This window comes from Aquarana catesbeiana, linkage group LG04 (genome assembly GCF_042186555.1).
Source record: "Aquarana catesbeiana isolate 2022-GZ linkage group LG04, ASM4218655v1, whole genome shotgun sequence".
NCBI lineage: Eukaryota > Metazoa > Chordata > Amphibia > Anura > Ranidae > Aquarana > Aquarana catesbeiana.
This window is the reverse complement of record NC_133327.1, coordinates 637,451,630-637,466,838: the sequence shown is the minus strand read 5'-3', so window position 1 is coordinate 637,466,838 and position 15,209 is coordinate 637,451,630. Positions and strand designations below refer to the sequence as shown.

Genomic DNA, 15,209 nt, shown 5'->3' with positions numbered 1-15,209 from the left:
CAGATCACACCTGTTGCTGATTGCAACCTATGTCTGAAGCGGATCAAGCGTGGCCAGAACAGCAGCCGCTTGGGCACCACATGCTTGACCAGACATATGATGACTTACCATGCAGTCTGTTGGCAACAGCACTTGAAAGACCCACATCAAAGAAAAAGGCGGACTTCTCCTTGCTCATCTATGATCTCCAACCCAACTATACCTCCCGTCCTCTCAAAAACCTGCACTGAGAGGAATGAAAGTATAGCAATAGGTGTCCCAGGTACTTGCAGCCAATCTGCTAGCAGTACACCACCATCTGATTTTAGCAGGAAAATTTCCTTACCCCAGTTGCTGAACCGTAAAAAGAAATTCAGTCCCAGCCATCCACATGCTCAGCGTCTAAATGCTAGCTTGGCCGCATTGCTAGCACTGCAACTGCTGCCTTTTCAGCTGGTAGACGCTTTCATGAATTTGTGGAATGTGCTGTACCTCAGTGGCAGGTTCCAAAACGCCATTTCTTTTCACGGAAGGCCATTCGGGCTCTCTACCGGCATGTGGAAGGCAATGTTTTGGCCTCGTTGGACAGGGCAGTCAGCAGTAAGGTGCATATTACCGCCGACTCATGGTCCAGCAGGCATGGGCAGGGACGTTACCTTATCTTCACGGCACACTGGGTAACTCTGCTGGCAGCTGGGAAGAATGCAGGACAGGGTTCAGCGTTGTTGGAGCTTGTCTTGCCACCACGCCTCCAAAATGCTAGTGGTGATTCTGCCACAGCTCTCTCCTCCACCCCCTTCTCTTCTTCCTCTATGGCTCCTTCTGCAGATTTGTCCTCTGAACCAGTGGTGATCTGTAAGCGTTCAAGGGGCTACGCAAGCAGTCTAAAAGATGCCATGTGGTTCTTGAGTTGGTCTGCCTAGGGGACAGGAGCCACACTGGGGCAGAGATTCTGTCAGCTATGCAGGGGCAGGCTCAGAGGTGGTTGACGTCACGCCAGCTTCAGCCAGGAATGGTTGTATGAGACAATGGCACCAACCTTCTCTCCGCCCTCAGACAGGGACTCAAACATGTTCCATGTTTGGCACACGTCCTGAATATGGTGGTGCAGCAGTTCTTGAGAAGTTACCAAGGCTTACAGGATCTCATGAGGCAGGCCAGAAAAGTCTGTGGTCATTTCTGACGGTCATACAATGCCAGTGCTCGGCTGGCTGCAATTCAAAGGGAATGCAACCTGCCCACCAACCGCCTCATTTTTGACATGCCCACCAAGTGGAACTCAACGTTGGCAATGCTGCAGCGGCTGCAGACACAGCAGAGGGCCATCAATGAGTACCTGTGGGAGTATGGCACCAGGACAGGGTCAGGGGAGCTTGGCTTCTTTTTGCCACGTCAACGGCTACTGATCAAGGATTCATGCACTGTCCTGTCACCATTTGAGGAGGCCACAAGGATGTTGAGCAGCGACAATGCATACATCAGTGACACTGTCCCTCTAGTCTTCCTGTTGGAATACACGCTTCATGGAATCATGGACAGGGCACTTGAGGCAGAACAGCGGGAGGAAGAGGAGGACTTCCATACCTCTCAAGGCCCCCTTTATCCAGATAGCATTCCTGCGGGCCCGCCAACACACAGGAAGAAGAGGAGGAGGATTGTGTCAGCATGGATATAGAGGAAAACACTCAGCAGCAGTCTTCAAGGGATGGTTTTCAGTCCCCAGAACCCCAAGGAGTTGTATGTAGCTGAGAGGAAGTTGTTACGGATCATGTGATCCTTAGTGACCCAGAGGACTCAGAATCGAATGCCTCTGCAAACTTACGCTGCATAGCCTCCCTGATTCTGCAAAGCCTGTGAAAGGACCCCAGGATTTGTGGTATCAAGGAGAGGGATCATTACCGACTGGCAACCCTTCTTGATCCACATTACAGGGGTAAGGTTTCAGAACTCATCCTGCCTTCGCAGAGGGAGCAGAGGATGAAACATCTTCAGGAGGCCTTGAAGAAAGGTTTGTGCAATGCATTTCCAGACCCTGGGAGGTTACAATTTCCTGGTGCTAGACAACGTGTTGCAGAGGCTTTGTTCAGTCAGAGGAAGAGCGGTGGAGAAGGTGGCCGGCTGACCGAAGCCTTTAAACAATTTTTCAGTCCTCAGCGCCAAGGTCTGATCAGTTCAAGCAACCATTGCCAGTGTCTGCATTACATGGTGCAGGAATTTCTAGGGGCAAGAGCAGACTTGGAGGCCTTTCCAACAGAGCATCCACTGGGTTACTGGGTGTTGAAGATGGACCACTGGCCAGAACTTGCTCAATATGCAAATGAGCTGATGGAAGGAGCAGGGACATAGTCTTCAACAGGAGGACAATACGCTCATTGGTGAACAACTAGAATAAACATTTCAAGGGAGCCACTTAGAGTATATCAAAATCAAACTTAAATCTGCCCATCAAGGGCTATACATGCGACAAATACCTGCATTCATCTAATTGCTAGCATGTCACGCACTCTGCCAAGTGGTGATGGCCCCGTAAATATGCATGTACTATGAGATGGCAGGTCAACGGGCCTCAGGCCAAGGAACTTCTAGCAACCTCTGAAGGAACCTTAGGGTTCCACAGAACCACACTTGAAAATGAATGGGCTAGATGATGCTGAATGTTCTCCAGACAGGAAATTAGGTGGTTTTCATATGACTTGCTGCAACTTCTAATGCACACTGTGAGAAATTCAAAATGTATTGCCTGTCCCATTGTGCATACTGTCACTAGTGTCTCCCACTACCTACAGATGTGAGGAGCATGGCCCAATCTGGGTGACCATAGCTGGACAGGGAAGATGATGGTATCAGGGGCCTTTTAGGGACATGCTACAAGAGAAATACCATTCCTTCTTCTTATCTGCAACTTATGAGATAAGGAAGCACTTCTACATTCCCCAATGTTTATATTTAGCCTGATACTAAGAGGACCTGTCCCTGCACCATCCAGGATGAACTTCCATTCAGGGAGCTGTGCAGTGCAGGTACATACACCAGGGAGGCCCCAAATTCAGGGTGTTTACTATGGAGATGACAGAATGTGTGTCCCTACATCCTACAATATCTGGGGCCCCACCTAGTGGGAGACATCTGTATCATGGGGTGAGTTAGGGTTGTCACATTTTTCTTCAAGCCAATCCTGAACACTTTAGAGGGGCACAATAATTTATTTTTGTTAGTATACGCTATAGGATTGTAACAGACCTGGAACACCTTTGGGCACTGCAAAGAGAATAGTACCGTGGCGCACATAGTGCCCCCTTACCCTCTGGTCAAGCCCTGTTCCAAGCCCTATTTTTGTCTGAATAATGTGTCTGGGTTTCAGGTGGACTGAAACCCGGACACATGATTCAAACCCCAGACGGATGGCACCCTAGGGTGAGTTTAAGGCTGGGTTTTTCTCCGCATCCAATGGAGAATGTGACCGTCTCTCTATGGAGCCAGTTCACATATCTCCGGGGAGGCTTGCACAGAAGCTTTGTGCATCTTTGGCTCGTTTCAGGGCCGAATTCAGGCAAAGATTCGTCCCTGAAATGGAGAACAGAGACGCACAGCGTTCCTGTGCGATCCGCGGCCGTTTTCACTGTGAACCCGAGCCTAAGCTATGACTTGGAGCCGAGTCAAAACTTTACACTGCATAGTATAGTGGTATTCCCTGATAAGGAACTGTCAGGAACTTCTACACTAAGGAAAACAGGTGTATAGGTGCTGCAACCTTCCCACATAGAAGCTCCGCCCGGTGCTCAGACCTTGAGGCTGCTGACACCTCCAACGTACCAGAGTAAGGAAAGGGCTGGTCGGCACTCAGGATGACAATGGTATTTCTTTATTAAATACATGTACAAAGCTGTAAAACAGCCTACGCGTTTCGGATGTTAGTCCTTAACTGGAACTTCTACACTGACCTACCTGACTACTACTACACACATTTTCCTGACGTTACACTTGCCTACCTATCTAATGCACAAACCACTCTGACCACCACACCTACCTGCCTGACTACTACACTGTTCTCCTTGACCTGTCTGACTTCTAGACTGACCTACCTACTAAACCTACCTGACCACTCATTTTACTGTCCTTCCTGACTTGTAAACTAACCAATCTGACCCCCGGGTGTAGGCACAGTGTAGTACTCAGATTGCTCAGCAGGTGATGAGCCGGCACTAGGACCGCCCGGCCCCCCGCTCCTCCAGCTGTGTCCCTGTGTCTGTCTGTCCCGGGCAGACATTAATAGCCGCACACCGATCTCTCCGCAGACACCGGCACAGCAGGCTGCCCCCTCCGCAGACATGGGACCCTCTGAAGGCATCGAACGATTTGACAGCCCGGGGAAAGGCCGAGGCATGCGGGCCCTGCGACACTTCGGTCTGGGAGAGCTGCTCTTCACCTGTCCGGCCTACACCTGTGTGCTGACCGCCCAGGAGCGAGGAAACCACTGCGATCTCTGCTTCTGCAGGTACCCCGCCCCGGCCCGAGCAGTGCGCCGCTATTCTGTGCTATACGGCCGACACGTGGGGGCCACTTCCTCACAGTCCTGAGCCAAAGATACCTTGTATGGAGGGGAATGGGCCCCTCACTGTACACCAGAGCTGGGGCCCCCTCACTGTACACCAGAGCTGGGGCCCCCTCACTGTACACCAGAGCTGGGGCCCCCTCACTGTACACCAGAGCTGGGGCCCCCTCACTGTACACCAGAGCTGGGGCCCCTCACTGTACACCAGAGCTGGGGCCCCTCACTGTACACCAGAGCTGGGGCCCCTCACTGTACACCAGAGCTGGGGCCCCCCTCACTGTACACCAGAGCTGGGGCCCCCCTCACTGTACACCAGAGCTGGGGCCCCCCTCACTGTACACCAGAGCTGGGGCCCCCCTCACTGTACACCAGAGCTGGGGCCCCTCACTGTACACCAGAGCTGGGGCCCCTCACTGTACACCAGAGCTGGGGCCCCTCACTGTACACCCTACACCAGAGCTGTGGCCCCTCACTGTACACCCTTCACCAGAGCTGGGCCCCCCCCCTCACTGTACACCAGAGCTGGGCCCCCCCCCTCACTGTACACCAGAGCTGGGCCCCCCCCCTCACTGTACACCAGAGCTGGGGCCCCCCACTGTACACCCTACACCAGAGCTGGGGCCCCCTCAATGTACACCCTACACCGGAGCTGGAGCCCCTCACTGTACACCCTACACCGGAGCTGGGGACCCCTCACTGTACACCCTACACCGGAGCTGGGGACCCCTCACTGTACACCCTACACCGGAGCTGGGGACCCCTCTCTGTACACCCTACACCGGAGCTGGGGACCCCTCTCTGTACACCCTACACCGGAGCTGGGGACCCCTCTCTGTACACCCTACACCGGAGCTGGGGACCCCTCTCTGTACACCCTACACCGGAGCTGGGGACCCCTCTCTGTACACCCTACACCGGAGCTGGGGACCCCTCTCTGTACACCCTACACCGGAGCTGGGGACCCCTCTCTGTACACCCTACACCGGAGCTGGGGACCCCTCTCTGTACACCCTACACCGGAGCTGGGGACCCCTCTCTGTACACCCTACACCGGAGCTGGGGACCCCTCTCTGTACACCCTACACCGGAGCTGGGGACCCCTCTCTGTACACCCTACACCGGAGCTGGGGACCCCTCTCTGTACACCCTACACCGGAGCTGGGGACCCCTCTCTGTACACCCTACACCGGAGCTGGGGACCCCTCTCTGTACACCCTACACCGGAGCTGGGGCCCCCTCACTGTACACCCTACACCGGAGCTGGGGCCCCCTCACTGTACACCCTACACCGGAGCTGGGGCCCCCTCACTGTACACCCTACACCGGAGCTGGGGCCCCCTCACTGTACACCCTACACCGGAGCTGGGGCCCCCTCACTGTACACCCTACACCGGAGCTGGGGCCCCCTCACTGTACACCCTACACCGGAGCTGGGGCCCCCTCACTGTACACCCTACACCGGAGCTGGGGCCCCCTCACTGTACACCCTACACCGGAGCTGGGGACCCCTCTCTGTACACCCTACACCGGAGCTGGGGCCCCCTCACTGTACACCCTACACCGGAGCTGGGGCCCCCTCACTGTACACCCTACACCGGAGCTGGGGCCCCCTCACTGTACACCCTACACCGGAGCTGGGGCCCCCTCACTGTACACCCTGCACCACTGCCAGAGCTGGGGCCCTCCCACACTGTACACCCTGCACCGCTGCCAGAGCCCCACACACTGATGCCCTGCACCACTGCCAGAGCTGGGGCCCCTCATTGTACACCCTACACTATTGCCAGAGCTGGGTGCTGGGGCCCTCACTGCCCTTCCACTGCCAGAGCTGCACCCCCCCCCCCCAGTTCCTACACTGCAATGGTTGGGCCAACCCACTTCCTACACTGGCATAGCTGGGTCATTCCTCCTTCCACTGCCATAACTACACACTAGTATAGGAGGTCACATTCTCAGTGTATAATTTATAATGTATAATTTAGATTAAAAAAAAAAATAACTATATCTTAAATATTAAATACACAAAAACAGGTAATCAAAACTTTTGGACGAAAAAAAATGGGCTAACTTTACTGCTCATTTATTTATTTTTATTTCATTAGTGTATTTCTTTTTAAAAAATTGCGTTTGAAAGACCGCTGCGCAAATACCCTGTGATATAAAATATTGCAACAACCGCTATTTTATTCCCTAGGGTCTCTGCTAAAAAAAATTATATATAATGTTTGGAGGTTCTAAGTGACTTTGTAGCAGAAAATACAGGATTTTTACTTGTAAGCAACAAGTATCAGAAAAGATTGAGTCTTTAAATGGTTAAACTGAGAACTTCTACACACAGAGTTCAGCTCATTGATAAAATAACCTGAAGAGATACAATGTAGACTTGGCAGACTGGCCAGGGAGGAGAGAATCCTCCCCACAGATAACTTCAGGAAACTTGCATTGACTTCTATTACAGAAGTCATTTGCAAGTCCCACTGAAGTTATAATTGGCTTTTTTTATCAGCACAATCTGCTGATGATTAAGTAAAAAAAGCCAAATATCGGCCGATATATCAGTTGACCTCTAATCTGTACCCCAGCAAACAGGAAAAGATTGTTTCAATGGAGAGGATAATTGTGAGGATGATCCTTTCCATTTCCAAAGCATTGAACAAATGCAGATGTTAGAAGTGGTGACAGGGTCTCGTCCAACACAACATTTAGGATTTGTATACAAGTGTGTGGGACTAATGCATGTGGTGGTGTAGCACCATGGGATATTCCCTGAATTCTTCTCCAATAATAATAATCTATTTGGTGCTCTGGCCTTGGTTTGCTGCATCATGGGCCCCCTCCACTGCTGGTACTTGTCTTCCATCTGCTTCCCTATTCACCCATCAGAGCTGCAAAGCACTAACCTGTACCACTATGGGGGAACGTGACTGAGTGGCCAGATACTTGACCTAAGCCATATCACGTGGGTTTGGTTAGACCTGTGGTTGCTCCATCGGCCTGACACAAAAATGATTTTGGGATTTTGAGGAGTTCAAGACAGTGAAATAGGATGGCAGTAGAGAAAGTGAAAGATAAGTACCAGCACTGGTGGGGCTGTGGCGTGGTCCTGTTACTTATCTGTGATTAGGCAAAGGGCATGGGGGGGAATGATATCACTTGCCATATAGAAATTGTCTGTCCTTCATCTGTCTTTATTCTTTAGGCCTCATGCACATTAGGCGTTTAGCCCTGGTGCATAGGATCCTGGTGTTTTGGTACAGGCACTCAGTCTAGCAGACTATAAATCTCTGAGAGGGTGCAGCAAATGGTACTGTCGTTAGGGCAATATCGGCCCAGGGATGAATGCCTGGGACTCGGACATCTTGCTTTATGGGCATTTTTCCATGGGCGCATACTGCCCTAAACATTAGTACCGCTCTATGTATTGTACAGAAGCAGCAGAAGTTTTTATCCTCTCGTAGTTTTGCCAGCTGTGAGGCTGGATGTTTCGTCTGTGCCTTCCATCCACACCATAACACCCAGATATGCATCAGGGTTAAACGCCCAGTGTGCCTGAGAAATGGGAAAGGTAGGAGGGCATCCCAGGCTTTTCTGTGGGGAAAACATAGCTGGCATTTGGCCCAGATTTCTCAATTATTCCAAGGTGATTGTCAGTTGGGTGTCTTGGGAGTTGTTCTCCAACCATCAACAATCAGACCAAGTGACATTTGATAGACTTAGATCTTCTGATCTACAGCCATGGGCTAAAAGTTCTCAAGAATGACAATGAAAGTCTGCTGCATCAGTGTTTTTAGATCTTTTTGTCAGATGTTACTATGGTATACTAAAGTATAATTACAAGCATTTCATAAGTGTCAAAGGTGTGTGGTATGTTGTGTGTGGGGTTTTTTTTTTTTTTTTTTTTTTTTTACAATTTGATTAAGTTTAGTGTTAACCCTTCTTTTTTAAGACCTTTGCAATTCTCCCTGGCATGCTGTCAATCAACTTCTGGGCAACATCCTGACTGATGGCAGCCCATTCTTGCATAATCAATGCTTGGAGTTTGTCAGAATTTGTGTTTTGTTCTGTTCTTTTGCTCACCCGCCTCTTGAGGATTGACCACAAGTTCTCAATGGGAATAAAGTCTGGGGAGCTTCTTGGCCATGGACCCAAAATCTCGATGTTTTGTTCCCCAAGCCACGTAGTTATCACTTTTGCCTTATGGCAAGCTGTTCCATCACGCTGGAAAAGGCATTGTTCATCGCCAAACTGTTCTTGAATGGTTGGGAGAAGTTGCTCTCGGAAGATTGGTTTTTGTACCAGTCTTTATTCGTGGCTGTGTTCTTAGGCAAAATTGTGAGTGAGCCCACTCCCTTGGCTGAGAAGCAACCCCACGCATGAATGGTCTCAGGATGCTTTACTGTTGGCATGACACAGAACTGATGGTAGTGCTCACCTTTTCTTCCCTGGACAAGGTTTTTTCCAGATGCCCCAAACAATCGGAAAGGGGATTCATCTGAGAAAATGACTTTACCCCAGTCCTCAGCAGTCCAATCCCTGTACCTTTTGCAGAATGTCAGCCTGTCTGATGGCTTTCCTGGAGAGAAGTGGCTTCTCTGCTGCCCTTCTCAACACCAGGCCATCCTCCAAAAGTCTTCTCACTGTGCGTGCACAACATTCCTGAGCAAGCTCTGCACTGGTGGTGTCCCGTGTGGGGTTTTTTTTTTTTTTCTTTGTGATGAAGTTCATTTTCATAGCAAAGAGGGACTTTGCAATTAATTGGAATTCATCCATTCATTCTTCATAACATTCTGGAGTATATGCAAATTGCCATCACAAAATTAATGTTTGTCTCATTCTCAAAACTTTCGGCTGTATTTTCAACCTGATGCAGTAGCAATTTAATGCTAGTTTGGCTGCTCTTGACATCCTTAAAAGTGTTTTCTTGGAGGGCAAGGCAGTTCGACAAGAAAGCCCTGCTTCCCACATAATCGGCTGCTTGAAATGTCTGCATGCTTCTCCAAGGAGCAGAACATTCCTCTGGACTAAAAGGCATTGTGAGGGCTGTGCATGTAAATCCAAATGTTTACAAACATCCGAGACCAACTTTATGGTACCAAATAACTGCAGAGGTTGTATCAGATGGCTCTTGCACACACATAAAGAGATGCACCTTTTTCTGGCCTCTTTCTGGTTCTATACTCTTTCTGTTGCCCAAGCTGCTCCCTCAACCCATAGGTGCCTCCTCCTGTATGGTGGCTTTCAGCTTGGTTGTACACACTCAATGATGACATGTGCAATATTAAGCCAGTGTGCTGTGTTTCCAGTTGTTTCTAATTTTTAAGGGCAACCAAAAGTTAAAAATGTCCAAGGCCAATTATTTTAATTTATGGAAATGCCCCGACACTGTGAAATTATTATTTTTTTTTCCTGCAGTTTAGTTGTAACTCTGCATTTCCCTTTTTTTTTCCACTGGATTTTGCAGTAACTATCAATAAATATGTTAAAGCTCTTCCATGTTAACCAGGGCTAGCAAACTTTTTGCTGGAGTTCCATTTTTTCAGCCTCTTCTATGTATGTGTGGTGTTTTTTTTATTTGGAAAGTTGGGATTCCAATTTGTGTATCCATTGTAACAGTTGGGCAGTGTTGCATCCACATAAAAAAATGAGCCTCAAATGCAATCTGTCAAACTTTTTTGAGCGTTTTAGGGAACCATTTATTTGGTAATGGTTAGGTGTTGATTGGTGTTGCTGGAGATAATAAATAGTCCCTAGCTGTGTATGTGATAAACATTTGCAATACCTTGCATTCCAGACTCTCTTCAGCTTGTGTTGCAGTATCTGGTGTCAGGGTTCCTTGCTTTAAATCTGTATCTGTCAGCTCTTCAGTCACCCTGCAGCTGCAGTGCGGTAATGTCAGAACCTCAGTTTGGGTGATAGTTTTATGAGGGGCAACTGCAGTAGCTGGACATAGACCAACATTTATGGACAATATGTTTATCAGTGACATCCGCTTTAATTGTAGTACACACTGGGGTGCCGTGTTTTCTGGTAAAGGTTCTGCATGCACCTAAAGCTGAATTCTGGAGCACGGGGGGAAAAAAAATATCCTCGCAGTGGAGCTTCTACACCACAAGAGTTTAGCATTGTTCATTGGATAGGGTACCAGTAAAAAGCACTTTTAACCTCTCCTAGTTTTTTGCCTCCCATGGACTTGTTTTTGCCTGTGACCGGTCTCAACCCCCCCCCCCCCCCCCGCCCGAATCCTCTTCTCTTTTGGCATTTCGTCCAACTCTCGCATCTGCGACATAATCACATACAAACAATAGTCCTACATTTTAAGTGAGGATACTGATCACTTCGAGCATCAGGAGAACAAGCGATAAGAGGGGTATGCTATGTACATGCAGGCCAACATCCAGAAAGAGAACTCCAGCTCTGCTGCTTACCTACCCGCAGCAGAGCCAAAGTTTCTCTCCACACACTGGCGCCCCCTCCCCCCCAGCAGGCCCGCCGCCGCCACCACCACATCACCATTCAGAAAGGCTCCCCAAAACTCCTCTTTCCCTTGGCACCAGCCAATCCGTGTGTACCATGGCCCACTCCTCATCCCTGTGTGTGGCGCTGGAGAAGAGCAGAGTTCAACACACACACCCCCCTCAGAGCCAACAACCTCAAGTGTCAAATACCCATCCTTCGAGAGCCCCAAAGGGGACACACATCCCCTGAAACCACCCAACGAGAAAAGCCATCCCACCTAGCAGCATGCCCACCTCCAGTCCCTTCCATATGCAAATTCAAGATGTGCCATCTCCGTCAAGTCAAAAAAACCTGGCTCCGAATTACTTTAGCTGGCCCCTAGATTCAAAGCAAATTTGTCAAGCCCTGACAGGCTAACATAGAGGTATGTTTTTACAGGCGGGGGGGGGGGGGGGGCTCTAAATGCTGTGGGATTTTTTTTTTTTTTCTTGTTTTTGCACATGAATACTATTACTCTTATCTCGTTTTTGTGACAACTATAACATTTTTATTAGCCCATCCTTTTGGTCACCTGTACAAATACAAAGGGTGAAACTACCTAATGGGGACACAGGCAGCAATAAAAACCTGGCAGGGGTTCCAATCCTTCTCTACTCAACACTTAAAATGATTTTCACTCAGTTTTAGGAGAATAGCACATGGGTACTTCAATCAGGGTACATCTTGCATTTGACAATCTAAATCTTCATCGCACCTGCCATGGCTTTAAACACTAGCTGCTGGGGTCGGGGTCTTATCAGATTCTGCATTTCTATTCAAGTTAACAGTCTTATTAGCAGTTCAGTATATGATTGCAACGTGCTCTTACACAGAGGGTATAGTGCAATCCCACTACAAATGCCAAGTTGGGTGAAGGACTGACGAGCTGACCACACAGTATTCTAATGCTGGAGCTTCAGGTTCCGGCAGTTGAAGTCGTTTTGAGATTTACGAGACCAGACATTACTTGTAAGGCTTGGAAAACGGATCAAGTTGCCTTCTGCAGCCCAGCTCCTTGATAAAGCCTCAGCAGACATATCAGGTTTACCCAGGGCAGTCTGCAACTTCTGCTGGCATCCTGAAAAGCTCTTCGATTAGGCCGGGCATTTCTTAGCTAATGCTTCAGCTGTCAGGAGGAATTCTTGTAACTCTGGGATCAGCTTGTGTGCTGGGTTATTACTACCGTTTGGGTACCAGGGGATAACAAGGGCCCTCCTGTAGCAAAATGTGTAAAGATAAATAATAATTTACTTAGATTCTTTCAAGATGCCGGCGTGTCTATAAAAGGAAGAATCAGTCTGACTGACAAACTAAGGCCTGGACAGAGTACACTGAATGCCGGGCAATCTGCTAAATACAGATTAAAAATATATAGCTGGGATCTACACAGCCATACCAGACTTATGACTGAGAGGCGGGTGCATTTGTTTATTCAATATGTGTGTTGGTATGACTGCAGATTTATTGGCATTGCACCAGAGCATACAGTGCAGGACACATTGCTGTACATGTGCATTAAGGTGGTTGTAAAACCTTCTGTGTGTTGCCCCTCCAAAGCTCAACTGAGCCCCTCTCAATCCAGCGATGTGCATGGGAGCCTCGGCTGCCCGGGGTCTCTCTTTCCTCATTGGCTGAGACACAACAGCGGGAGCCACTGGCTGCCACTCCTGTCAATCACAGACATTGAACCAATGAGGAGTGGACAGGACCAAACCACAGCTCTGTGTCTTGTGGACTAGAGCGGGGCACAGGAGCGAGCATGCACCAGTGGCCCCATAGCAAGTGGCTTCCTATTGGGGGCAGTGGTCAAGGAGGAGCCAGGAGCTCAGAGGAGGATCATGGCTTCTCTGTGCAAAACCATTGCACAGAGCAGGCAAGAGATGCCCACAGCTCCTCAGGACCGGCGCGGTGTCAGCGTCGGTCCTGGTGGGGAAAAAAAAATCGATTTGCTGAAATTTTGAATTGATTTGACCTCTCAACTCGATTCAAGATTAAAATCTATTTTTTTTTTTCCCCAGCCCTAATTATATATTACACACACACACACAATACATTTTTTTTTTTTTACTAACCCTACTTTTTATTATCACTTTAAATGGCCCCCAAAGAATACAGGGTTTTCTACCCAGGATATGCCTGCCCTAAATACATTTTTTGTTTTGTTGCTCCCTGGAATAAATTTAGCTGCAAGTCCCCATTTCAGTTAGGCTGGCCATAGACGGTTTGAATTTGTGGCGGTTCCAGCTTAACCGACCAAGATTCAAATGTGTATGAGCAGGCTGAAAGTACCAAGTTGATCAATCGACTTCAGTACAACCAGCCTGCCAGATTTACTTGCAGTTATCTCTAGCGGCTGCTATAGCCGCTAGCAATAATCACTGTCTTCTCCCGGTGGGAGCGGGGAAAGCCATCCCTGCAGGTAGAAGACAGTTTATTATTGCTAGCGGCTATAGCAGCCGCTAGAGATAAAAGCAAGTAAATCTGGCGGTTGTCAATGTCTCGGCAGCACTGTCTGTGTTGATGGGGGAATCGTGCAAATTTCTTTCCTGCAACCACGCGTTTTTGGCCTGCCTTACTTTACAGTTTTCTAAAGCATTACATTTGCTGAAGATTATGTGCAATTTTGATGTTGCACAGAAGCTAAAGAGTCTCGCTCATTAAAGGCGCCATCAGACTGACCCCCCCCCCTTTATTTTTTATTTATAAACCCACATGATGCTTTTATTACAGCCTGCTGAAAACAGCTGTAGTAGTGCAGTATGTAGTGCAGTATGCTGCAGCTTTCAATTTAGAACAATGAGGTGTGTAAAGCAATGTCCTGTGAACCACAACAAGCACTTGTGAGGTGCATTCAGTGTCTTCTCCGTTACAAGTGATGCAGCTGTCAAAAGATCTCCAGGACGGGTATCAGTAAAAATAAACGTGTCTGCAAAGCCAAGCACTGCTATTCATATTCAGCTTGATGTGACAAGAGTGCAAATCAAAGAGCTCTTGTGTATCAAGTACTGCTGTTGAATACGGTTTCAAAAACCGTACTGATCTATAAAAACACAAACTTGATAAGTGTCCACTTTTGAGTTCTGTGTGTGTAATGCTGGAGAAATGGTCAAATATTCTGCTTATTTTGTAATAGAACATCATAGCCTTGCTCTGCAACCACCATCTAAGTTTTTCTATATCTGGTCTGCCTTGCCCCCCCCTTTTTTTTTTTTTTTTTTTTTTACATTTATTTATTTTTGCTCTCTATGGCAGCAAATCTCTCCAAAGTGAGGAAAATACTCTTGTTATAGAACCCGATGTACTCTTACCTTCTGTTTCAGTGAAAATCTGAATTCACACCTCATCTGTTGTATGTAGCACTTGTATGCTAAAGCGTACTTGAGTTGTGTTCATAGATATCTAGTATCTCACAAAAGTGAGTGCACCCCTCATGTTTTTGTAAATCTTTTATTATATCTTTTTCATGTGACAACACTGAAGAAATGACACTTTGCTACAATGTAAAGTAGTGAGTGTACAGCTTGTATAACAGTGTAAATTTGCTGTCCCCTCAAAATAACTCAACACACAGCCATTAATGTCTAAACCGCTGGCAACAAAAGTGAGTACACCCCTAAGTGTAAATGTCCAAATTGGGCCCAATTAGCCATTTTTCCTCCCCGGTGTCATGTGACTTGTTAGTGTTACAAGGTCTTAGGTGTGAACAGGGAGCAGGTGGGGTTAATTTGGTGTTATCTCTCTCACTCTTATACTGGTTACTGGAAGTTCAACATGGCACCTCATGGCAAAGAACTCTGAGGATCTGAAAAAAAAAAGAGTTGTTGCTTTACATAAAGATGGCCTAGGCTGTAAGAAGATTGCCAAGACCCTGAAACTGAACTGCAGCACTGTGGCCAAGACCATACAGGGGTTTAACAGGACAGGTTCCACTCAGAACAGCCCTGGTGCCAGACCGGCTGGTCTGAGTATTTCAAAAACTGTTGATCTACTGGGATTTTCAGGCACAACCATCTCTCGGGTTTACAGAGAATGGTCCAGAAAAGAGAAAATATCCAGTGAGTGGCAGTTGTGTGGCCGAAAATGCCTTTTTGATGTTGGAGGAGAATGGGTAGACTGGAGGTTTGAGGAGATAGAAAGGCAACAGTAACTCCAATAACCACTCGTTACAGCCAAGGTATGCAGA

The 15,209-nt window shown here is 48.2% G+C and overlaps 1 protein-coding gene across 1 annotated transcript in view; it reads left to right on the top strand.

Annotated features, from left to right (window-relative positions):
- The first annotated feature begins 4,171 nt into the window (after positions 1–4,171).
- Positions 4,172–15,209, top strand: part of SMYD2 (SET and MYND domain containing 2) — a 102,386-nt gene continuing 91,348 nt past the window's right edge. The window contains exon 1 of the mRNA XM_073628386.1: positions 4,172–4,474. Coding sequence (XP_073484487.1) covers positions 4,308–4,474 — 167 coding nt within the window. The 5' untranslated portion in view covers positions 4,172–4,307. The remainder of the gene's footprint in view (positions 4,475–15,209) is intronic.